This window comes from Mobula birostris, chromosome 2 (assembly GCF_030028105.1).
Source record: "Mobula birostris isolate sMobBir1 chromosome 2, sMobBir1.hap1, whole genome shotgun sequence".
NCBI classification, from domain to species: Eukaryota; Metazoa; Chordata; class Chondrichthyes; order Myliobatiformes; family Myliobatidae; genus Mobula; species Mobula birostris.
This window is the reverse complement of record NC_092371.1, coordinates 110,614,014-110,639,779: the sequence shown is the minus strand read 5'-3', so window position 1 is coordinate 110,639,779 and position 25,766 is coordinate 110,614,014. Positions and strand designations below refer to the sequence as shown.

Sequence of the window (25,766 nt, the reverse complement as noted above, 5' to 3'; positions counted from 1 at the left end):
TATTTTTTTTATTTATTTTTTCTCTTCTATATTACGTATTGCATTGAGCTGCTGCTGCTAAGTTAACAAATTTCATGTCACATGCTGATGATAATAAACCTGATTCCTGGTTCGAGAAATCAATGTTCATGACATCAGGTTGGAGGCTAACCTAGACGGAATATAAGGTGTTGCTCTTCCAAACTGACTGTGGCTTCATCGTGGCAGTACAGGAGGCCATAGACTGGCATGTCAGAACGGGGATGGGATGTAGAATTGAAATCGGAGGCCATTGAGAGATGTCACTTCTTCTGGTGGATGATGACGCTTTCTCCCAATCTGCCTCGGGTCTTATCAATATACCGGGATCACCAGATACGGTCTCCCAATCTACCTCGGGTCTTACCAATATACCGGGATCACCAGATACGGTAGATCACCCCAACAGACTCACAGGTGAAGTGGTTCCTCGGGTCTTACCAATATACCGGGATCACCAGATACGGTAGATGACCCCAACAGACTCACAGGCAAAGTGTTGCCTCACCTGGAAGGACTGTTTCGGGTCCTGGATGGTAGTGAGGGAGGAGGTGTAGGGGCAGCTGTGGCACTTGTTCTGCTTGCAAGGATAAGTGCCAGGAGGGAGATCAGCGGGGAGAGAAGAATGGTTAAGAGCATCGTGTAGGAAGCAATCCCTGTGGAAAACAGAAAGTAGGGGGGAGAGAAAGATGTACGTGGATGAAAAGACTCTAATAGGTGTTATATACAGGCCTCGAACAGAAGCCAGGATGGGAGGCATACGAAAAGGGCAATGTTACGATAGCCATGGGGGATTTCAATATGCAAGTAGATTGATACAATCATATTGGTTCAATGATGTTGGTACTGGATCCCAGGAGAAGGAATTTGTAGAATGCCTAGAAGATGGCTTTTTAGAGCAGCTTATGGTCAATTCCACTAGGGAAAAGACAATTCTGGATTGGGTGTTGTGTAACAAACCAGATTTGATTAGGAAACTTAAGGTATCAGAACACTTTGGAAGCAGTGATAGAATTCACTCTGTAGTCTGAGAAGGAGAAGCTAAAATCAAAGTACTGGTATTAAAGTGGAGTAAAGGGGACTGCAGAGGCATGAGAGAGGAGCAGGCCAAAGTTGATTGGAGGGGGACATTATCAGGGACTAGATATACTACACCCCAGGGTTCTGAAACTGGTAACTAAAGAGATTGTGGAGGCATTTGGTGGCGATCTTACAAGAACCACTGGTGTCTGGAATGGTTGTGGAGGATGGGAAAATTCCAAATGTCACTCCTCATTTTTAGAAGGGAGGATTTCAAAATGCGTATGTAATTATAAAGAAAAAAAGCTGGAAATCAGAAATGAAACTGAAAATGCTGGAAATACAGGTGACAGGTCATTGACCTGAAACTGTGTTTTGCTCCTCACAAGTGCCACCTCACCTTTTGAGTATTTCCAGCTTTCTTTTTGTGTTATCTGTCATAGAGTCACAGAAAAGTACAGCACAGAAACAGGCCCTTCAACCCATCTAGTCTGTACTGAACCATCAGTCTGCCTCGTCCCATCAACTTGCACCCAGAACAAAGCCCTCTATAACCCTTCCATCCATGTACCCATCCAAATTTCTCTTAAATTTTGAAATCAACCGCACATCCACCAGTTCTGCTGGCAACTTGTTTCACATTCTCACTGCCCTCTGAGTGAAGAAGATCCCTTAAACATTTCACCTTTCACCCTCACCCATGACCTCTAGTTCTAGTCTCACCCAACCTCAGTGGAAAAAGCTTGCTTGCATTTATCCCTTCTATACCACTCATAATTTTATATATTTCAATCAAATCTCTCCTCAGTCTTCTACATTCTAGGGAATAAAGTCATAACCCTTTAACTTTAACAGTCGTTTCCTCTAACTCAGTTCCTCAAGTTCCGGCAACATCCTTTTAAATTTCCTCTGCACGCTTTCAAACTTATTGACATCTTTCCTGTAGGTAGGCGATCAGAACTACACACAATACTCCAAATTAGGCCTCACCAATGTTTAATATAACTTTAACATAACATTCTAACTCTTGTACTCAATACATTGATTTATAAAGGCTAATACGTTAAAATCTTTCTTTTTGACCCAATCTATTTAGGATGCCATTTTCAAGGAATTCTGAATTTGAATTCCCAAATCCCTCTGTTCTACTGCACTCCTCAGTGCCCTAATGCTCACTGTGTAAGACCTATTCCCTGGTCAATCCTCCCAAAGTGCAGCACCCCACACTTGTCTGCATTAAATTCCATCTGCCATCTTTCAGCCATTTTTCCAGCTGGTCCATATCCCACTGCAAGCTTTGCCGTCTTTCCCGCTGACCATTATACCTGCATCCTTAGTGTCAGCTGCAAAATGTGCTGATCCAATTTACCACAGTATCATTCAGATCATTGATATAGATGACATACAACAATGGACCGAACACAGATCCCTCCGGCGCACCACTAGTCAAAGGTCTCCAGACAGAGGGGCAACCATCTACAACCACCCTCTGTCTTCTCCCACAAAGCCAATGTCTAATCCGATTTACTACCTCAGCTTGAATGACAAGCAACTGAACCTTCTTGACCAACCTCCCATGCGATCCTTGTCAAAGGCCTTGCTCAGGTCCAGGTAGACCACATATCCTGGCTTACCTTCATCAACTTTCCTCGTAACTTTCTTGAAAATTCAAAGAATGGTTAGACATGACTTATCATGCACAAAGCCATGTTGACTAGCCCTAATCAATCCCTATCTATCCAAATACTTATATACCTGGTCTCTTAGAATACCTTACAATAACCTACCCACTACTGATGTCAGGCTCACCAGCCTATAATTCCCGGACTTATTCTCAGATCCTTTCTCAAACCATTAGCTCTCCTCCAATCCTCTGCTACTTCACCCATGACAAAGGATATTTTAACTATCTCTGCTAGAGCCAGTGCAATTTCTCTACTTGTCTCCCACATGGTCTGAGGGGACAGCTTGTCAGGTCCTGAGGATTAATCCTCCCTCATTTGCCTCAAGGCAGCGAACACCTCCTCCTCTGTAATCTGTGTCGGGTCCATGACCTGGCTGCTGCATTGCCTTGCCTCTATAGTCTCTGTGCCAATCTCCCGAGTAAATACAGATGCAAAAAAAATCCATTTAAGATCTCCCCTATCTCGTTTGGCTCCATGCATAGATTACCACTTTGATCTCCCAGAGGATGAATTTTGTCCTTTGCTATCCTTTTGCTCTTAATATATAGAAACATAGAAACATAGAAAGTAGGTGCAGGAGTAGGCCATTCGGCCCTTCGAGCCTGCACCGCCATTTATTATGATCATGGCTGATCATCCAACTCAGAACACCGCCCCAGCCTTCCCTCCATACCCCCTGACCCCCGTAGCCACAAGGGCCATATCTAACTCCCTCTTAAATATAGCCAATGAACTGGCCTCAACTGTTTCCTGTGGCAGAGAATTCCACAGATTCACCACTCTCTGTGTGAAGAAGTTTTTCCTAATCTCGGTCCTAAAAGGCTTCCCCTCTATCCTCAAACTGTGGCCTCTTGTTCTGGACTTCCCCAACATCGGGAATAATCTTCCTGCATCTAGCCTGTCCAATCCCTTTAGGATCTTATACGTTTCAATCAGATCCCCCCTCAATCTTCTAAATTCCAACGAGTACAAGCCCAGTTCATCCATTCTTTCTTCATATGAAAGTCCTGCCATCCCAGGAATCAACCTGGTGAACCTTCTCTGTACTCCCTCTATGGCAAGGATGTCTTTCCTCAGATTAGGGGACCAAAACTGCTCACAATACTCCAGGTGCGGTCTCACCAAGGCCTTGTACAACTGCAGTAGTACCTCCCTGCTCCTGTACTCAAATCCTCTCGCTATAAATGCCAGCATACCATTCGCCTTTTTCACCGTCTGCTGTACCTGCATGCCCACTTTCAATGACTGGTGTATAATGACACCCAGGTCACGTTGCACCTCCCTTTTTCCTAATCGGCCACCATTCAGATAATAATCTGTTTTCCTATTTTTGCCACCAAAGTGGATAACTTCACATTTATCCACATTAAATTGCATCTGCCATGAATTTGCCCACTCACCCAACCTATCCAAGTCACCCTGCATCCTCTTAGCATCCTCCTCACAGCTAACACTGCCACCCAGCTTCGTGTCATCCGCAAACTTGGAGATGCTGCATTTAATTCCCTCATCCAAGTCATTAATATATATTGTAAACAACTGGGGTCCCAGCACTGAGCCTTGCGGTACCCCACTAGTCACCTCCTGCCGTTCTGAAAAGGTCCCGTTTATTCCCACTCTTTGCTTCCTGTCTGCTAACCAACTCTCCACTCACACCAATACCTTACCCCCAATACCGTGTGCTTTAAGTTTGCACACTAATCTCCTGTGTGGGACCTTGTCAAAAGCCTTTTGAAAATCCAAATATACCACATCCACTGGTTCTCCCCTATCCACTCTACTAGTTACATCCTCAAAAAATTCTATGAGATTCGTCAGACATGATTTTCCTTTCACAAATCCATGCTGACTTTGTCCGATCATTTCACCACTTTCCAAATGTGCTGTTATCACATCCTTGATAACTGACTCCAGCAGTTTCCCCACCACCGACGTTAGGCTAACCGGTCTATAATTCCCCGGTTTCTCTCTCCCTCCTTTTTTAAAAAGTGGAGTCACATTAGCCACCCTCCAATCCTCAGGAACTAGTCCAGAATCTAACGAGTTTTGAAAAATTATCACTAATGCATCCACTATTTCTTGGGCTACTTCCTTAAGCACCCTGGGAGGCAGACCATCTGGCCCTGGAGATTTATCTGCCTTCAATCCCTTCAATTTACCTAACACTACTTCCCTACTAACATGTATTTCGCTCAGTTCCTCCATCTCACTGGACCCTCTGTCCCCTACTATTTCTGGAAGATTATTCATGTCCTCCTTAGTGAAGACAGAACCAAAGTAATTATTCAAATGGTCTGCCATGTCCTTGCTCCCCATAATCAATTCACCTGTTTCTGTCTGCAGGGGACCTACATTTGCCTTTACCAGTCTTTTCCTTTTTACATGTCTATAAAAGCTTTTACAGTCCGTTTTTATGTTGCCTGCCAGTTTTCTCTCATAATCTTTTTTCCCCTTCCTAATTAAGCCCTTTGTCCTCCTCTGCTGAACTCTGAATTTCTCCCAGTCCTCAGGTGAGCCACTTTCTCTGGCTAATTTGTATGCTTCTTCTTTGGAATTGATACTATCCCTAATTTCTCTTGTCAGCCACGGGTGCACTACCTTCCTTGATTTATTCTTTTGCCAAACTGGGATGAACAATTGTTGTAGTTCATCCATGCAACCTTTAAATGCTTGCCATTGCATATCCACCGTCAATCCTTTAAGTGTCATTTGCCAGTCTATCTTAGCTAATTCATGTCTCATACCTTCAAAGTTACCCCTCTTTAAGTTCAGAACCTTTGTTTCTGCAAAGCTCTTGGGCATCTCTTTCATCTTGTCTGCTAGAACAAGTTCATATCTTCTTCCTCCTGATTCGCATCTGGCATCTTCTCTCGCATTTCCTGTACTCCTCAGGTACCTCATTTGTTCCTGCCTGCCAATATACTACCTGTTATGCACCTCCTTCTTTTGCTTAACCAGAGTCTCAGTTTCTCCTGAAAACCAAGGTACTCCAAACCTATTATCCTTGCCCTTTATTCTGAAAAGAACATGCAAACTCTGTAGTACCAAAATTTCACTTTTGAAGGCCTTCCACTTACCAAGTACACCTTTGTCAGAAAACAGCCAGTCCCAATCCACACTTGCCAGATCCTTTCTGATACCATCAAAATTGGCCCTTCTCCAATTTAGACTCTCAACCTGAGGACCAGACCTATCCTTTTCTGTAATTACCTTGAAACTATTGGCTTTATGAAAACTAATGCAAAATGTTCCCTCCCTTTCTTTCACCTGCCCTGTCTTATTCTGTAAGAGGAGATCTAGCACTGCACTTTCCATAGTTGGGACTTTGATGCACTGATTAAGAAAACCTTCCTGAACACATTTGACAAACCCTTTCCCATCTAGTCCTTTTACAGTATGGGAGTCCCAGTCAATGTGTGGAAAGTTAAAATCATGTACCATCACAACCTTATGTTTCTTGTGAGCTTTCTAAATATCTGCTCCTCTAGATCCCACTGACTGTTGGGTGGTCTATGTTACAATCTCATTAACATGGTCATACCTTTCTTATTCCTCAGTTGTGCCCACAAAGCCTCACTGGATGAGCTTTCCAGTCTATCCTGACTGAGCACTGCCGTGACATTTTCCCTGACTAGTAATACCACCCTTCCCCCTTTAATCCTTCCCACTCAATCACGTCTAAAACAATGGAATCCCAGAACACAGAGCTCCCACTCCTGCCTTTCCTGCAACCAAGTCTCACTAATGGCTACAATTCCAGGTGCTGATCCATGCCCTCAGCTCATCTGCGTTTTCTACAATACTCCTTGCATTGAAATATACACAGCTCAGAACATTAGTTAACCTTTTGATTCCTGACTTTGTATGCAGGCTTAACAGCATCTTTCTCTACAACCACTCCACTATCTGTTCCGGCGCTCTGGTTCCCATCTCCCTGTAACTCTAGTTTAAAACCTCCTGTGCCACACTAGCAAACCTTCCTGCTAGGATATTAGTCAGCCTCCGGTTCAGCATCTGTGTTGAGAATGGCAGAACACTGTTTACTGAGCACACGCTCTCTTCTCACAGGTCACACCTTCCCTGAAAGAAAGCCCAATGATCCAAAATTGTGAAGCCCTCCCTCCTGCACCAATTCCTTAGCCACGTGTTAAATTGCATGATCTTCCTATTTCTGGCCTCATTAGCAAGTGGCATGGATAGCAATCCAGAGATCACAACCACGGAGGTCCTGTCCTTTAACTTACCACCTAACTCCCTGAACACACTTTGCAGGGTTTCATCAAACTCCGTACCCATGCCATTGGTACCAACATGGGTCATAACCTCCATGGCTTCTCCTCGTCCCACTTAAGAATGGTGTGAACTCGATCTGAGATTAATCTGATCCTGACACCCGGGAGGCAACAGTCCATCTCGTACTGATCCACAGACCCTTCTTTCTGTTCCCCTAACCAATGAACGAATGTGCGACTGTATCATGCGTTTTCTTTTATGATTCCCACTTCAGAGACGGTGATATCAGAGGATGACCTCATCGGATCTGTGGAGAGCAGATTTGCAGTGGACTCCATAGATGGTCCTCTCCACTCAATGAACGCCCGTAGTCCGTCGAGGCGCAACTCCGGAGACCACAGGAGTGCAGGGCCCATTCCTTACAACTACCGCTCATCCTACCAGTCCTCCAGTGGGCCCCCTTCGGCGGGCCTGCGACGGCTTTCGCCCAGCGTGGCTGGAGGCGCGACGTTTTATGAGGGCAAGGAAAGCGGTAATGCAGGTATGTTTCATGTCGGCCGCTGTCATTCCGCCCGAGAGTACTGAGAGGTCCAACAGCCCACTGAGTCTACGCCAACCAGTGACACCCACCGTACATTAACTCCAATTTATTGTATTGTACCCATCTTCCAATCACTACCAACACTCTCCCCCATCCAATTCCACCCCCCATCACCTACAAATGAGCGACCTGTAACAGTCTGATGGCATGAACATTGACTTCTCTAACTTCCGCTAATGCCCCACCTCCCCCTCGTACCCCATCCGTTATTTATTTTTATACACACATTCTTTCTCTCACTCTCCTTTTTTTCCCTCTGTCCCTCTGAATATACCCCTTGCCCATCCTCTGGGTTTCCCCCCCTTGTCTTTCTCCCTGGGCCTCCTGTCCCATGATCCTCTCATATCCCTTTTGCCAATCACCTGTCCAGTTCTTGGCTCCATCCCTCCCCCTCCTGTCTTCTCCTATCATTTTGGATCTCCCCCTCCCCCTCCCACTTTCAAATCTCTTACTAACTCTTCCTTCAGTTAGCCCTGACGAAGGGTCCCGGCCTGAAACGTCGACTGTACCTCTTCCTAGAGATGCTGCCTGGCCTGCTGCATTCACCAGCAACTTTGATGTGTGTGACCTGTAACAGCAGCCTATTCAGCTATCAACCCACACATCATCCTTTTTGCACTACTCATTTAATTTTGCTTTATACTCGACAACTGGGTGACCTGTTGGGGCACCCTTTGAGAGAACGGTAGTGCAGCCTGATGTGACCAGAATGAACATGACATTTTCCTGAATGCTATTGGTATTGCTTTGCTTTGGAAACTAAAGTAGGAAACCTCAGTTTATTAATGAAGAACGACGCGTAGCAAAGCAAATATAGCTCCTCCTCGTTTAACGAAGTACACTTTTGATGGCATCATTTCTGATTTATCTGCCACCATATACTGTATTACAGCATATACTGTATCAATAATGTTAAACCTCACTCTGATGTTCTATGTTCTATGGTGGAAACACTCAGCAGGTTAAGACAACATCTGTAGAAAGAGAAACAGAACTAATGTTTCAGGTTCCAAACTTTTCATCACAACCTCAAGCATTAACTGTTTCTCTTTCCACAGATGCTGCCTGATCAGATGAGTGTTTCCAGCATTTTCAATAGTTCCATTTGATATCAAAGAATGTATACAATATACCACCTGAAATTCTTGTTCTTCACAAACATCCACGAAAACAGAAGAGTAAACCAAAGAATGAATGACAGTAAAAAGGTTAGAATCACAACCCCCCCATCTCCCACCTCCTGCGTATAAACAGCAGCAAAGCATCACCCCTCCCCTACTTATTTGAACAAAAAGCTTCAGCGCTCACCACCCTGCAAGTAAGCAATAGCAAAGTCCTCAAGAGAGATCATGATCTGCAGTACAGAAAAACGAATCCTTCACCCAACCAATTTGCCATGCCACAGGCTCTGTCTCTCCCTAATAAAGGGGCAGAGAGGTGTCACACTGCGAGAGGGGGTGACCAACAGAAACAAAACAACTCGCTGATTTACAGTTTTAAAGTCTGCCGCGCCGCTTTTATCGAGTTCTTTGACCCAAGAATCGGCAGCAACCTCTGCCCCCACCATCGAGAGAGCAAGTACAGAGACCTCCAATAGCTGATCCGCTGATCCCAATATTCCGATTTCTCCCGCAACGCTTCAGTCAGCAGCACCAGCATAGAATCGGATTGGCCACGGGGCTGCAAATGAAGGCGTGCTCGTCTTCTAGGCCTCGCCCTTGGGATATCGATAAACGGCCGGTCAGTGAGCCCCAGGAGCAGGAACCATCGCGGTAAAGAACTGCAGTTTGAGTGCAGTTGCAGGTCAGGGGCACTGACAGAATCCATCCTCTTTGAAAAGGAAAAAGGAGACATTAAAGGTAGAAATTAAGCTGTTTCCGCAGATGAGCTCGTGAAGCTGCTCTCTAGTGCCATCATAGCTCCGCTCGTATTTATTTTCTGTCTTTATTTCAGAGGTATGGTATCTGCAGTTGGTTTAAAATTTTCACGGTGTGTCTGTCAGTCAGAAATGCAGATTACTTTAACCTATGTCTCCATCCCTTCTCACACCTCCTACCATCAGCCCATCGCATTAGTAACAGTCATAAAGACAACAAAGAGGCCCATAAGGTCTGCAGTGAACTTCAAATCAGTGACATAGTAGTCAGCACAACGCCTTACAGTACCAGCGACCAGGGTTCAATAACCCGCCTCTGTCCGTAAGGAGTTTGTACGTTCTCCCCATGACCACGTGGGTTTCCTCCGAGTGTTCTGGTTTCCTCTCACAGTCCAAAGATGTACCAGTTGGTAAGTTAATTGGTCATTGTAAATTGTCCTGTTATTAGGTAAGGGTTAAATTGGGGGTTGCTGGGCAGCGCAGCTCAAAGGGACAATTTGGCACTGTATCTTGAGGAATAAAGTTTTTAATACTTATTTAATTAATAGTTCCCAAACTTTTTCCCGGGATACAGATGTCAAACACTAGACAGTGGCTTTACTAGTCTCTGGAGTTGTGAGACAGCGAGCTTACTCGTCTCTGGAGTTGTGGGACAGGGAGTTTACTAGTCTCTGGAGTTGAGACAGTGAGTTTACTAGTCTCTGGGGTTGTGAGACAGCGAGTTTAATAGTCTCTGGAGTTGAGACAGCCAGTTTACTAGTCTCTGGAGTTGTGAGACAGCGAGCTTACTCGTCTCTGGAGTTGTGAGACAGGGAGTTTACTCGTCTCTGGGATTGTGAGACAGGGAGTTTACTAGTCTCTGGGGTTGTGAGACAGGGAGTTTAATAGTCTCTGGGGTTGTGAGACGGCGAGTTTACTGGTCTTTGGGGTTGTGAGACAGCGAGCTTACTAGTCTCTGGAGTTGTGAGACGGAGTTTACTAGTCTCTGGGGTTGTGAGACAGCGAGTTTACTAGTCTCTGGAGTTGAGACAGTGAGTTTACTAGTCTCTGGGGTTGTGAGACAGCGAGTTTACTAGTCTCTGGAGTTGTGAGACAGGGAGTTTACTAGTCTCTGGAGTTGTGAGACAGGGAGTTTACTCGTCTCTGGAGTTGTGAGACAGGGAGTTTACTAGTCTCTGGAGTTGAGACAGTGAGTTTACTAGTCCCTGGGGTTGTGAGACAGCGAGTTTAATAGTCTCTGGAGTTGAGACAGCCAGTTTACTAGTCTCTGGAGTTGTGAGACAGCGAGCTTACTCGTCTCTGGAGTTGTGAGACAGGGAGTTTACTCGTCTCTGGGGTTGTGAGACAGGGAGTTTACTAGTCTCTGGGGTTGTGAGACAGGGAGTTTAATAGTCTCTGGGGTTGTGAGACAGCGAGTTTACTGGTCTTTGGGGTTGTGAGACAGCGAGCTTACTAGTCTCTGGAGTTGTGAGACAGGGAGTTTACTAGTCTCTGGGGTTGTGAGACAGCGAGTTTACTAGTCTCTGGAGTTGTGAGACAGGGAGTTTACTAGTCTCTGGGGTTGTGAGAGAGGGAGCTTACTGGTCTTGGGAGTTGCGAGACAGTGAGTTTACTCGTCTCTGGAGTTGAGACAGGGAGTTTAATAGTCTCTGGGGTTGTGAGACAGGGAGTTTACTAGTCTCTGGAGTTGTGAGACAGGGAGTTTACTAGTCTCTGGAATTGTGAGACAGCGAGTTTACTCGTCTCTGGAGTTGAAACAGTGAGTTTACTCATCTCTAGAGTTGTGAGACAGTGAGTTTACTTGTCTCTGTAGTTGTGAGACAGGGAGTTTACTAGTCTCTGGAATTGTGAGACAGCAAGTTTACTAGTCTCTGGAGTTGAGACAGAGAGTTTACTAGTCTCTGGAGTTGAGACAACGAGTTTACTCGTCTCTGAAGTTATGAGACAGGAAGTTTACTAGTCTCTGGGGTTATGATTTAGGGAGTTTACTAGTCTCTGGAGTTGTGAGACATCTGCTCTATCAGCTTGACACTGTGCTGCCCTAAAGTAACCTTAAAATACATAACAGGGTCTGGACAAGCAGTCTGGACTGGTTATGGGTATGTGGCTGTATTTTTAAACAGTGTATTTTTAGATCTGAGGACGTGTCTGCTCTGTAGGTCAGCCTTGTTTGATTCTGATTCCCATGGGAGGCAGGAATTTGGTTTTCTCTCATTCAGAACAAGGGCTCAGTGTTTCAGTTTTGTTTTGATTATCAGGGTGAGGGAAGAGACGAGAAGGTGCGTCACCTTGTCGCTGCTTATGTTGGGTTCCAGATCAAATTGGAACTAGTGTTTCTGACATAGTCTCCCTGCACTTTGTATCTTCCGATCACTTGAGACCAAAAACTTGTCCGTGTAGCTGATGAACTGGAGTGGGATGGGATAGTGGGGATGGCAGGAAGAGAGCAACAGCCAGGTTAAAGAAGCTGCTTATAAAGAGGCTCGATTTTATTTAAAGAACTGAAGATCTGAATAAGAAATATGTATCAATTTGAACAGTGTTCATTGATATGGAGCCATAGAAAATTACAGCACAGAAACAGGTCCTTCGGCCCATCTAGTCCATGCCAAATCAATTAAACTGCCTAGTCCCATCAACCTGCACCCGTACCGTAGCCCTCCAAACCCCTCCCATCTACGTACTGTTCCAAACTTCTCTTAAGCGTTGAAATCGACCTTGCATCCACCACTTGTGCTAACAGCTCGTACCCACTCTCTCACCACCCTCAGAGTGAAGAAGGTTCTCCTCCTGTTTCCCTTTAAACATTTCACTTTTCACCCTTAACCCACGACCCAAATTTGTAGTCTCACCCCACCTCAGTGGAAAAGTATTTATATTCTAATTAATATAAATTAGAAAAGTGTGAAATTAATTATATTCTAATTATCTGGATATGAGATCTTTTCCCTCTACCTTGTTTAGTTTTATTATAGACAAGTACTGAGAGTGTTGCCCACTACATTGATGTAATGCTGGCAAGGCCTTAAATAGAAGAACACGGTTTTTTGAGTAAATACACCAGATACAGTATTTGCAACTGAAAAGAAGCAAAATTGGGTTCAGATTTCCTATTAATTGGTAAAATCGTGCTTACAATTATTTTGCTTTAATATTTTCATGGTCATTCACGATGAATTATTCTATTGTTTTATTTCCTTGTAATCTCATTTTAGCGAGTAGTCCTGCCTCAGGCCCTGAACGTCACATACTACCACAGGACACCCTCCGGTCATACGGCAGGCACCCGTCTACCTGGACCGTGGAGGATGTGATGCGTTTCGTCAGGGAATCTGATCCTCAGGCTTTGGGTCCACATGCTGAGCTCTTCAGGAAGCATGTAAGTGTCAGTCAGGAAACTTCCTCTCTGCTTCAGCAACCATACATCTCCATACATCAAGCCGAGCTTGCCTTTCTGATCAGGCAACAGTCAAGGCCAATTCAATTCAAAGTTCAAAGGAAATTTATTATCAAAGTACATGGATGTTACCATATACAACCTTGAGATTTAGTTTCTTGCAAGCATTTACAGGAAAATGTAATAGAATTTTATAACAAGTGACATAGACAAAGATTGGCAAAACTTCAGTGTTTGTTGTGCAAAAAAGAAGACAAACTGTGCAAATAAAAATAATACTGAGAACATGAGTTGTAAAGAGTCCTTAAAATTGAGTCTGTAGATCATAGAATTAGTTCAGAGTTGTTCTGAACAACATTATCCATAGCAGTTCAGGAGCCTGATGCTCGTAACATAATACAGTGCCCATTCACCCCACCTTGGAAGTTTTCATATTTTATTGTTTTACAACATTGAATCACAGTGGATGTAATTTGGCTGTTTTTGGCACTGATTAACAGAAAAAGACTCTTTTGTGTCAAAGTGAAAACAGATCTCTACAAAGTGATTGAAATTAATTACAAATATAAAACACAAAATAATTGTGTAAGTATTCACCCCCTTTTAATATGGCACACCAAATCATCACTGGTGCAGCCAATTAGTTACAGAAGGTAAGTCACATAATTAGTTCAATGGAGACCTGTGTGTAGTCAAGGTGTTTCAATTGATTGCAGTAAAAATACACTTGCATCTGGAAGGTCCAACTGCTGGTGAGTCAGTATCCTGGCAAAAAAATACACCAGGAAGACAAAAGAACACTCCAAGAAACTCCAGAAAAAGGTTATTGAAAAGCACAAGCCAGGAGATGGATACAAGAAAATTTCCAAGTCACTAAATATCCCTTGGAGTACAGTTAAGTCGATCATCAAGAAATGTAAAGAATATGGCACAGCTGTAAATCTGCCTAGAGCAGACCGTCCTCAAAAACTGAGTGACCGTGCAAGAAGGGGACTAATGAGGGAGGCCCCCATGAGACCTGTGACAACTCTGAGGAGTTACAAGCTTCAGTGGCTGAGATGGGAGAGACTGCGCAAACAACAACTGTTGCCTGGGTGATTCACCAGTGGCAGCCTTATGGGAGACAGGCAAAGAGAAAGCTACTGTTGAAAAAACTCACATGAAATCTCGGCTGGAGTTTGCCAGAAGGCATGTGGGAGACTCTGAAGTCAGCTGTAAGAAGGTTCTATGGTCTGATCAAACCAAAATTTGAGCTTTTTGGTCATCAGACTAAACACTACTTTTGGCGTAAGCCAAACACAGCACATCATCAAAAATGCGTTATCCCTACTGTGAAGCATGGTGGTGGCTGCATCATGCTGTGGGGATGCTTCAATGCAGCAGACCCTGGAAGGCTTGTGAAGGTAGAGGGTAAAATTACTGCAGCAAAATACAGGGAAATCCTGGAGGAAAACCTGATGCAGTTTCCAAGAGAAATAACGATTTGGGAGATTTGTTTCCCAGCAAGACAATGACCCCAAGTATAAAGCCAAAGCTACTCAGGTATGGCTTAAAAACAACAAAGTTAATGTTCTGGAGTAGCCAAGCCAGAATCCAGACCTCAAACCAATTAAGAATTTGTGGCTGAACTTGAAAAAGGCTGTTCACTCATCATCCAAATGCAATCTGACAGAGCTTGAGCAGATTTGCAAAGGAGAATGGGGAAAAATGGAACCTTTTCTGACTGGCTGCCTGTGACCAATGGTGTTCCACAAGTGTCTGTGTTGGGACCGATACTTACTACATTATTTGTCAATGATTTGGATGAAAGGATTGATGGCTTTATTGCAAAGTTTGCAGATGATATGAAGATAGGTAGAGGGGAAGGTAGTTTTGAGGAAGTAGAGAAGAAAGATTTAGACAGATTAGGGGAATAGGCAAAGAAATGGCAGATAGAATACAGTGTCGGAAAGTGTATGGACATGCACTTTGGTAGAAGAAATTAAAGGTTTGACTATTTTCTAAATGGAGAGAAAATACAAAAAAAAATGAGGAGCGAAGGGACTTGGGAATCCTTGTGCAGGAATCCCAAAAGGTTAATTTACAGGCTGAGTCTGGTGAGGAAGGCAAATGCAATGTTAGCATTCATATCAAGAGGACTAGAATATAATTACAAGGATGCAATGTTGAAAGTTTATAAAGTATTAGTGAGGCCACAATTAGAGTATTGTGAGAAGGCTTGGGCCCTTTATCTTAGGAAGGATGTGCTGAAACTGGAGAGGGTTCAAAGGAGGTTCATGAAAATGATTCCAGGATTGAATGGCTTGTCATTTGATGGCTCTGGGTCTGTATTCACTAGAATTCAGAAGAGTGAGGGGTGACCTCATTGAAACCTATTGAATGGTGAAAGGCCTTGATAGAGTGAATATGAGTGGATATTTCCTATGGTGGGAGAGTCTAAGACCAGAGGACACAGCCTCAGAATAGAGGGGCATCCATTTAGAACAGAGATGAGGAAGAATTTCTTCAGCCAGAGGGTGGTGAATCTGTGGAATTCTTTGCCACAGGCAGCTAAGGAGGCCAAGTCTTCATGTGTACTTAAGGCAGAGCTTGATAGATTCTTGATTGGTCAGGGCATGAAGTGATACAGGGAGAAGGCAGGAGAATGGGGCAGAGAGGGAAAATGGATCGGCCATGATGAAATAGTGGACCAGACTCAATGGGCCAAATGATCTAATTCTGCTCCTATATCTTATGGTCTTATGGTATTGAGCACTTTCTGTAGCTATGTCTGTTCCTGGACATTGGTGTTTCCATACCAGTCCTTGATGCAAATAATTTACTCAGCATTTCAACCTTCTTATAAGTAGTGGATGTGAGCATTTGCATGGACCATTCTATCACTGCAGGTCCTACATAAATTTTTGTCTACAAGTCTTATCTAGTCCATAAGACATTAGAGCAGAATTGGGCCAATTGAGTCTGCTGTGCCATTTCATCATGGCTGATCGATTTCCCTCTCAAACATGAGAAAGTCTGCCGATGCTGAAAATCCAAGCAACTCATACAAAATGCTGGAGGAACTCAGCAGGTCAGAGAGCATCTATGGAAAAGAGTAAACAGTCAACATTTCAGGCCGAAACCCTTCTTCACCATTGGAAAGAAAGAGGAGAAGTCAGAGTGAGAAGGTGGGGGAGGAGGGGAGGAAGAGGTACAACGTGATAGGTGAAACTGAGAGAGGGAGGGGGCAAAGTGTAGTTTTGGGAAGTCGAGTGGTGAAAGAGACAAAGGGCTGGAGAAAGGGGAATCTGATAGGGGAGGATAGAAGACCATGGAAAAAAGGGAAGGGGGAGGAGCACCTGAGGGAGGTGATGGGCAGGTAAGGAGATAAGGTGAGAGAAACAGGAATGGGGAATGGTGAGGGGGGAGCAATTCCCTCTCAACCCCATTCTCCTGCCTTCTCCCCATAACCTTTCACACGCTGACTAATCAAGAACCTATCAACCGCTGCCTTAACTACACCCAGAGACTTGGCAATGAATTCCACAGATTCATCACCCTCTGGCTGCAGAAGTTCCTCCTCATCTCCGTTTTAAATGGAGATCCCTCTATTCTGAGGCTGCGCTCTCTGGTCCTAGTCACGGGTGAGGATGCCACCTGAGCTCCCCTAGTCCATTTGGCTTAATGGAGTGAAATGAGAATGACTCCTGAAAGATTTGTGACTGTTTACCTTAAAGTGAATTATTAGACCATAAAACATTGTGGGGACATGCTTTTAGGCATGTTTGGTAGAGGTTAGCTTGAAATTACTTGTATTTTTGCTGCTGTTATCTGTAACTTGCTGAGGAATGAGTTGAGTAGATCTTTTGTTAAATCCAATCCAGAGAATTTAATCACTTTGTATTGACTCTACTAGTTCATCTCCAGAGATATCAATACCTTGCAGTCTCCATCTGATCCGCCTCACTCTGAGTGGCACTCTTATTCAGTTGCGTCAGTCAGGATGTCAGCCTGCATTGCTGGTACCATCAGTAACCACTGGGAGTTGTTCACTGACACAGTCCATGGTCTGTGCTCCTCTCTGTCGAAGAGGGGAGTATCTTCTTACTTTGTGTCAACAGTATTGTTTGGCATTCTACTGTTTTCCCTTGGAACATGGTAATGAACCACTGTAAACTCTCTGCACTGCTGCTCCTTGGCCTGTCGGCTGTTGGGGATGCAGTTGCCTTCAGCCTGTGGGCCCGCAGGAAGAATGCCAGGAAGGGCCCCCTCATAGCGGCAGTCGAACTAGGAGCAGACACGGCCCAGCAGGAAGTTTGGGGAATGGTGCCCAGTGTTGAGTGAGTGGAGTCTGAAAGCTGGAGTTGCTCTGGTCTCGCAGTCATAATCAAGACAGAGCCAGAGGCTGGAAGCTCAGATCCAGAGGTTAGAGAGTCGAAACATGAAATGGGAAACCTGTGTCCAGGTGAGAATAATCTGGATTTACAGGCAGGTTATTCAGAGCTCAGCACTGGGAATCTGAATATAGAAATGGGGAGGTGCTACATTTTGGTAGAACTAATCAAAATAGGACATACATGGTAAATGGTAGGGCATTAAAGAATGCTTTAGAACGGAGGGATCTAGAAATAATGGTGCCATAGTTCCCTGAAGATGGAATCTCATGTGGATAGGGTGGTGAAGGAAGCTTTTGGTTTCATGTCCTTTATTAATCAGAGCATTGAGTATAGGAACTGGGATGTAATGTTGAATTTGTATAAGGCATTGGTAAGGCCAAACCTGGAGTATTGTGTACAGTTCTGGTCACCGAATTATAGGAAAGATGTCAATAAAATTGAGAGAGTACAGAGGACGTTTACTAAAATGTTGCCTGGGTTTCATCTCCTAAATTACAGAGGAAGATGAACAAGTTAGGTCTTTATTCTTTGGAGCATAGAAGGTTGAGGGGGGACTTGATAGAGGTATTTAAAATTATGAGAGGGATTAACAGAGTTGACGTGGTTAGACTTTTTCCTTTGAGAGTGAGGAAGATTCAAACAAGAGGACATGAGTTGAGAGTTAGAAGACAAAAGTTTAGGGGTAACATGACGGGGAACTACTTTACTCAGAGAGTGGTAGCTGTGTGGAACGAGCTTCCAGCAGAAGTGGTTGAGGCAGGTTCTCTGTTGTCGTTTAAAGTTAAACTGGATAGATATATGGACAGGAAAGGAATGGAGGGTTATGGGCTGAGTGCAGGTCGGTGGGACTAGGATAGGGTAACAGTTCGGCACGGACTAGAAGAGCCGAGATGGCCTGTTTCCGTGCTGTAATTGTTATATGGTTATATAACCTTGAAACAAATCTCTGAGCATGCTGTCATTTGACCCAAGCAACAAAACATCTGCATTGCTACCGGGCAGCAGTAGTGTACATTGGATATCGGTGTGCTCTACCAAACGGCGGTACTGGACCAGAGCTGACACAGGACTTTTCCATTACTTCCTCTCAACCGGCTGAGTAACACTTGGTGTTTGGTTCCAGAGTTTTGGCCACAACTACCTGGCTGTATAAACTGATGCAAATAAAAGCCAGAGAATAGGATTAATGTTGGATGAGTTAATTGGGTAGCTGATGGTCAGCACGAACACAAAGGGCTGAAGGGCCTGTTTCTGTGCCGTCTAAAATATGACTCTAGGGGGAAAAGACTGCAAGTAGTGTGATTCTGAATGAAAAGAAAACAAATATCCAGCAGCCTTAAATGTCTACCGACCTCGAATAACTTTAAGTAATTTAATTGTTGAGACTGAATTCCCACAATTTCCCTGAATTCCACCTATTGAAAATTAGAGTGGTAAGATTTCATAGAAATTTAATAGGGCTTAATGTGTGGTTCTGTTAAAAGTGATGGTTGGGCGTTGGGTCAATTGTCGGAATTCAGATTCTACACCCAAGAAGTTAGCCTGCCATTTCTCCTCGTCTCATATCCCTAAGTATTTCCAGTTTTCTCTTTGTTACTCATGTTTGGTGCAAATGTGTCTCTTTCCAGTTGCTGATCTGCTTCTCTCCCCCTCCCCATTTTTTTTCTAGGAGATTGATGGGAATGCTTTGATCTTGCTGAAGAGTGACATGATAATGAAGTACATGGGACTGAAACTGGGCCCAGCTTTGAAGCTCTGCTACCATATTGATAAACTGAAACAGGGCAAATACTGACCTGAGGGGTAAACGTGAGCAGCACAAGTGGATGACAAGTCGTGTCTGTCTTGTTCTTGTTTTGTTTCTATTTCCTGTCTTTGAAGGTGCACTTTCTTCCTGCTGAAGTTGTTCAAAAGCCTTCTGATACATTTGGCAAGAAGGGCTTGGATTAACTTGACGAGTTGCAGCAGGACCACACACAAGGGCTGGTTTGTGGGTGATTTTATCTGTGGTTTCTTTCCGCGCGCACAAAAACCCAACAAACGTCAGCAGTGCATGCGCTGAGTTTTCATACCTGGAATTCCAATGAAAGTACCTGAGACGTTTTAGCCGACCCTGGTTCCTCATTGTGAACTTAATCTTCTGGAGGTATCATTGAATAAGTGGGTGTGTAGTATTAATGTACAAATGCCAGACTGAATGAACGATGGCCTTTATGTAATGTGTATAGTACAACATAATCTAAATTTAATTTTAAGGTGAACGATATTGCTTTTAAGAAGTTATATTGAACTGTGTAAATAAGTGTATAATTCTCTGCTACTGAAGGTTAATATTTTGCTTAGCAAACTCCCGGCATCAGTGGATGGGATGACCAATTGTTAGATGATTCCAGAAAGCAGCAAAATGGAGATCGTACCTTATTTTCAGAAGTGTATCCTTGACACCTTGAGGTTTGTTCTGTATATAGTCACGAATGGTGCAGGTTTCTTGAAAGTGAAGTTCCTCAGCACTAGTGGGGTTTAATCCTGAATACCTGGTAAACGAAGCTAAGCACTGACTAGACAGGCTTGCGGCTCCTGACTGTGAAAATTATAGTGATGTTCAGATTGAATCTGTGTATATTTTAGTAGGTGATTCTCTGAACATTCATCAGATCAGAGCTGAAACCAGAATATGAATGGTTGTTGCTCGATATAGGATTACTCAGCCAGTGTACGTTTAGAGAATGAGGTTAACCAATTCACTAGAGAGTGGAATTAGCCAATAAGTATATTCTCAGAAGTGGAGCAAACTAGACAGTGTGCAGTGGGGAGAGGGGTTAACTGCTGGTGTGTATTGGGGAGTGAGGGAATTGAAATTTGCCAGCTACCAGGGAGTGAGTTCAGCCAGCTCAGGAATGGAGATAATTGGCCAATCTTTGCAGTCAGGGGCTCACTTTGGCAGATGAGAAGCCATAGGTCGGAAAGAAGGAAGACATTTTGGAGGTACAGGTATGGTAAGTCCATGGTGAAGAGAAATCAGACGAGACCAGGAAAATGGAAACTGTCAAAATGGCAAAGGATATCTTAAGTGTCATGATGTTAGTGAAGTGCGACTGAATTGCGGTAGAATTTATGTGGTAGGGTTGAAAGAAATGAGTTAGGTGGGACAAAAACAGACTGAAACAATGGGCCTGCCTGGATAGGGCAGGGTTGGGAGGCTGTGCTTGAGGATATTATATCAGTGACCACCTAACAGACGAAGGCCTGATGCAGACAAGGCCTACTTCTGTTGCAATGAGTGAATGGAGCAAACCCAAGTGCAGGACACAGGCACGGAGACTGAGTTAGGATGCTTACGCAGACGTGAACGTTGAACAACAAACAGGAGGGATCTTGACACGGAGAGATGGAGTTTCATAGGTAAACCTTGAAACTGGAGCAAAACTTAGAACACACAGTCCTAAGCAGCTGGGAAACGTTAATTACCACACAGGCAAAACCAACGATCTGGTGACTAGTGGTTGTAATGCCGGGGTTCTTATGCTACAGGTCTTGATGGAAACCAGGTGTGCTGTCATCAAAGAGAATGAGAAGAAAATGGGAAATTAACTGTCAGAACCGTGGCACAATCAAAGGAAATTAGCACAAAGATAGAGAATTAATCATCGGGACTGTGACAGTATCCTCACCAATGGGGGCCTCCAGGTGAACCACCAGGCTTGTCCGGATTGTCTCGATGGAAATCACGGATGAGGGAAGGGTCCAGGATGAAAGAGCGGGGAATCCAGGTGCATTCCTCTGGGCTGTATCCCTCCCAATCGACCAGGTACTGGAGGCGCCTGCCTTGGCGGCGCACATTCAGTATTCGTCGGACGGTGTACGCTGGGTGGTCGTCAATGATCCGGGCGGGTGGAGGGGGTTCGGCAGGAGGGCACAAAGGGCTGACAGATACAGGTTTCAGTTGGGAGACGTGGAACGTGGGATGAATGTGCATGGATCCGGGCAGTTTCAGTCTGACCACCAAGGGGTTGATGACACTCTCAATCTCGAATGGTCCCAGGTAGTGAGGGGCAAGTTTCTTGGGTTCATTCGTGAGGGGGATGTCTTTTGACGAGAGCCAAACCTTCTGCCCAGGCTGATAATCTGGTTCAGGAATTTGATGGCCAGCGGCAATTCTCTGGTTGCGATCGGCTGAGCAGAGCAGGGCTGTGCGTGCATCCTTACAGATCTTGCAGCACTGGCGGAGATGGGCCTGAACTGAAGGCACAGCAATGTCGTCTTTATGTGCGGGAAACAGGGGGTTCGTAACCGAGGGAGCATTCAAAGGGAGACATTCTGGTGGCGGTGCTAACCAGGGAATTGTGGGCGTACTCGATCCAAATGAGATAGGTGCTCCAGGATGACGGGTTGTTGGCGGTTATGCAGCGTAGTTCTGCTTCCAAATCCTGGTTTGCTTGTTCTGTTTGACCATTAGTCTGCGGATGGAAGCCGGAAGACAGGTTTACTGAGGCTCCAAGGGCTTGACAAAAGGATCTCCAGACTTGAGAGGTGAATTGGGGACCCCGGTCAGAAATAACGTCAGAGGGAATCCCATGAAGGCGGAAGACATGATGGACAAGAAGGTCGGCTGCCTTACAGGCTGTAGGGAGTTTGGGAAGGGCTACAAAGTGCACAGCTTTGGAGAAGTGATCCACCACGGTGAGTACAGCAGTGTTCGCATGTGAAGGGGGTAGTCCAGTAACGAAATCCAGCAGAATGTGAGACCAGGAGCGGCTAGGGACAGGTAGGGGACGAAGCAACCCAGCAGGTGGTCGGTGGGAGTCTTTTCTGCCGGCACAAACAGAACAGGCAGAGATGAAGGAACGGGTGTCAGCATCCATGGAGGGCCACCAGAAATGTCTCTGCAGCAGGGACTGAGTTCGATCGATTCCGGGATGGCAGGAGAAACGAGAAGTGTGACCCCACTGGAGAACCTGAGATTGAACTGAATCAGGCACGAAGAGGCGATTGGAGGGTCCATTGCCTGGGTCAGGTTTAGTCCGTTGGGCCTCTTTGACTATGGATTTGATCTCCCAGGTGAGGGCAGCCACTACACGGGATGGTGGAAGGATGGTCTCGGGGTTAGGATGGCCCACCTCGGAGACATATTGATGGGAGAGAGCATCGGGCCTCCCATTCTTGGACCCCGGACGATAGGTGAGTGTGAATCTGAAACGGCCGAAAAATAATGCCCAGCGGGCTTGGCGAGAATTCAGGCGTTTGGCGGTTTGGATGTATGCGAGATTCTTGTGATCAGTCCAGACAATGAATGGATGTTCCACTCCCTCCAGCCAGTGCCTCCACTCCTCCAAAGTGAGTTTGGTGGCCAGTAACTCCCGGTTCCCTACATCATGGTTCTGTTCGGCGGGGGATAGCCAGCAAGAAAAGAAGGCGCAGGGATGGAGTTTTTGGTCTGAGTCGGAGCATTGGGAGAGGACCGCTCCCACCCCAGAGTCAGAGGCGTCGACTTCCACAATGAATTGGCGAGAAGGATCGGGTTGGACCAGGATGGGAGCGGAGGTGAAACGTCTCTGCAGCTCCAAGAAGGCTGAGTCCGCTTCGGGGTCCCAGTGAAAAGGGGTCGTAGTAGAAGTGAATCGAGTAGGGGGCACTGCCACCCGGCTGTAATCCCTGATGAAGCGATGATAAAAGTTTGCAAACCACAGAAATTGCTGGAGTTGCTTGAGTGTCGTGGGTTTTGGCCACTCTGTCACCGCCTAGATCTTTTCGGGATCCGCCCTCACTTGCCCGCTCTCGATAATGTACCCTAAGAAACCGACGGAAGGGACATGAAACTCGCACTTCTCAGTCTTCGTGAATAGTTTGTTCTCCCAAAGCCTCTGCAAAACCTGACGGACATGGTGGGTGTGTTCCTGAAGACTGTGGGAGAAGATTAAGATGTCGTCCAAATAAACAAAAACGAAACGGTTAATGAAGTCCCTCAGGACATTGTTTATCAGGGTTTGGAAGACAGCGGGGGCATTGGTGAGACCAAAGGGCTTGACCAGATATTTGAAATGACCAAGAGGGGTGTTAAAAGCTGTTTTCCACTCATCTCCCTCCCTTATCCCGACCAGGTGGTAGGCACTTCGTAGGTCCAACTTAGAGAAGATGGTGGCTCCATGAAGGGGTTCGAAAGCAGAGTTGATAAGGGGCAGTGGATACTTACTCTTTATGGTGATGCTAATTAGGGCCCAGTAGTCGATGCAGGGGGGCAGTGAGCGTCTTTCTTCCCCACAAAGAAGAAACCTGCGCCTACAGGGGAAGATGAGGGTTGGATAATGCCCGAGTCATTTAGGTAAGCCTCCATTGCTAGAGAACGATAGAGAACGCTCGGGACTGTGACAACTTCAGCAAAGCCTTGTATCCGCTCCAGACTCCAGCATCTGCAAACTTTGTGTCTCCATGCCTGTGTAATGAGGTTGTTACATCCTTAGGGTTTCTCTCAACTTTTCTGATGATCCACCTTTTAAAACCAAAAAGGAATAGAATCAGCAGGCCAGGCAGCATCTCTAGGAAGAGGTACAGTCGACGTTTCAGGCCGAGACCCTTTGTCAGTCCTGACGAAGGGTCTCGGCCTGAAACATCGACTGTACCTCTTCCTAGAGATGCTGCCTGGCCTGCTGCGTTCACCAGCAACTTTTATGTGTGTTGCTTGAATTTCCAGCATCTGCAGAATTCCTGTTGTTTAAGGAATAGAATCATTCAATTTTCTCTATTGGAGCTGGTCACAATATCTTCTCTGGACAGCACTGTGCAGTGCTTAATTTGGGCTGCTGGCAGCTTTGGTTAATATATTGGAGCCCATCTTGGATGTGCTTGGACTCACAGCTCGTCCCTTTACACCACGTTTCTGCAGCACCCCTACAGGCATTGCTGATATCACAGCAGAATTTATTGCCTCCCTGCAAGTTTCCCTCCTGCCAAAAAAGAGTACGCTCGCTCTGGTTATCAGTCAACGATATATAGATGGGAAATGATAGATGATATTTCATTGTATCTTTCTATCAATATAACCCCCTTCCCTTTCCTCTTCTCTCATTGGTTCCTTTTTGCCAGTTGGTGTTCCTCCACAGAGTGGGTTAGAAGTCAGGCAGGGTAACCTTTCTGCAGTAGTAGAGAATTTTTCTTGTAACTGCTATGGATGTGCAGTGTCTGCCAGATCATGCTATAGAAACAAAGCACAACTGAAAAAGAATACCTCTGCTGCTGAAGCAACTTCTCCAATCCCTGAATAGAGCTGCAAGCTTTAGTAATAAACTGTCCCAATCAATGGGAGCACTGTAACAAAGATTCTGTTACAGATAGGGTTACACAATAAGCACAACATTGGTTCAATGAGCATGGATTGTTTCATTCACACTACAGATTTCAACACAAAGTGCTGCTGTTCAAGGAACTTGGGCAATGAATTCAGGATGTTTACGGTTGGATTAATTGCCCCACTACTGCAATGGGATAGTACATAAAGGGAGACCACTGTGAATTGGGATCTTCAACAATAGGGCTTAGATCATGCTATTCTGGTTCCATTTCTGGTGTTCATGACTTGTGAGCTTCTTCTGATAGAATTTCACCATTAAATGCACTAAGGGGCTGAATGCTGCCTTTCACCAACCAGCTGCCTGCTAGACCACTGACTTTTTTTCTCAGGCAGATTCGCTGTAGAGTACCTCAAAGAGCTCCCAGTCAAGTCTGCATGGGGACCACAAGAGATTGCAGATGCTGGAATCTGCAGCAACAAACTATTTTCTGGGAGAACTCAGCTGGTCAAGCAGCCTCTGTGGGAGGAAAGAATTGTTGAAGTTTTGGTTTCGGGTCCTGATGCAGGGTCTCGGCTGAAATATCAGCAATTCCTTCCCCTCCCACCAATGCAGCTCAACCTACTGAGTTCCTCCAGCAGATTGTTTCCAGCCGCAGATTCCAGTACCTTGCAGGCTCTTGTGTCTCCAATCTGCTGGAGGAACAAGAGAGAGCAGCATCTCCGGGGAAAGAAAATGCTAGCATTTCAGGTCAACAATTCCTCACTTCCACCCCCATATGGGTTCCATTTTAATACACAATTGAGCAAAGTGCCAACATGCTGCTTTTAATGTGCCAATCCCCAATTTCAGATATGTTTACTAATGACTGACTGGGCACTAAGCAGCTTAGACTTAGCAAAGGAGCTCAGTTTTGAGTAAGTGGTGGATTTGGTTTTCCAGCTTTCTTGTCTACTCCGTTTACTGTTCATATGTTTCTATTTCTGCAACAACTGCCATATGGAGTAGAGTCAGTGCCTTTGGGAATTGTTAACACTCAGCATGCTGATTCTACGTTATGCACACAACAGCAAGCAAATCCAGGCAGTGATAAACTATCATCAAGGTGCTGACAATGAAATGTGTGGTCGACTCAAGCCCACAGATCTCAATGACCTAGCTGCCGATGAATGCTCACGCAAGGAGCTGCAAGTTTTCAGTTTTTAAAACAGGGCTCCTAAGAAAGTTGTTGACTGGTATTTGGGCATATACCGCTTTCACGATGATTAGGAACAAAT

At 45.1% G+C, this 25,766-nt stretch overlaps 1 protein-coding gene across 1 annotated transcript in view; it reads left to right on the top strand.

Moving 5' to 3' along the window:
- Positions 1-21,060, top strand: part of scml4 (Scm polycomb group protein like 4) — a 94,752-nt gene extending 73,692 nt beyond the window's left edge. The window contains exons 6-8 of the mRNA XM_072277607.1: positions 7,231-7,497; positions 12,649-12,812; positions 18,876-21,060. Of these exons, the coding sequence (XP_072133708.1) occupies positions 7,231-7,497; positions 12,649-12,812; positions 18,876-19,001 (557 nt within the window). The 3' untranslated portion in view covers positions 19,002-21,060. The remainder of the gene's footprint in view (positions 1-7,230; positions 7,498-12,648; positions 12,813-18,875) is intronic.
- The last annotated feature ends 4,706 nt before the right edge of the window (positions 21,061-25,766 follow it).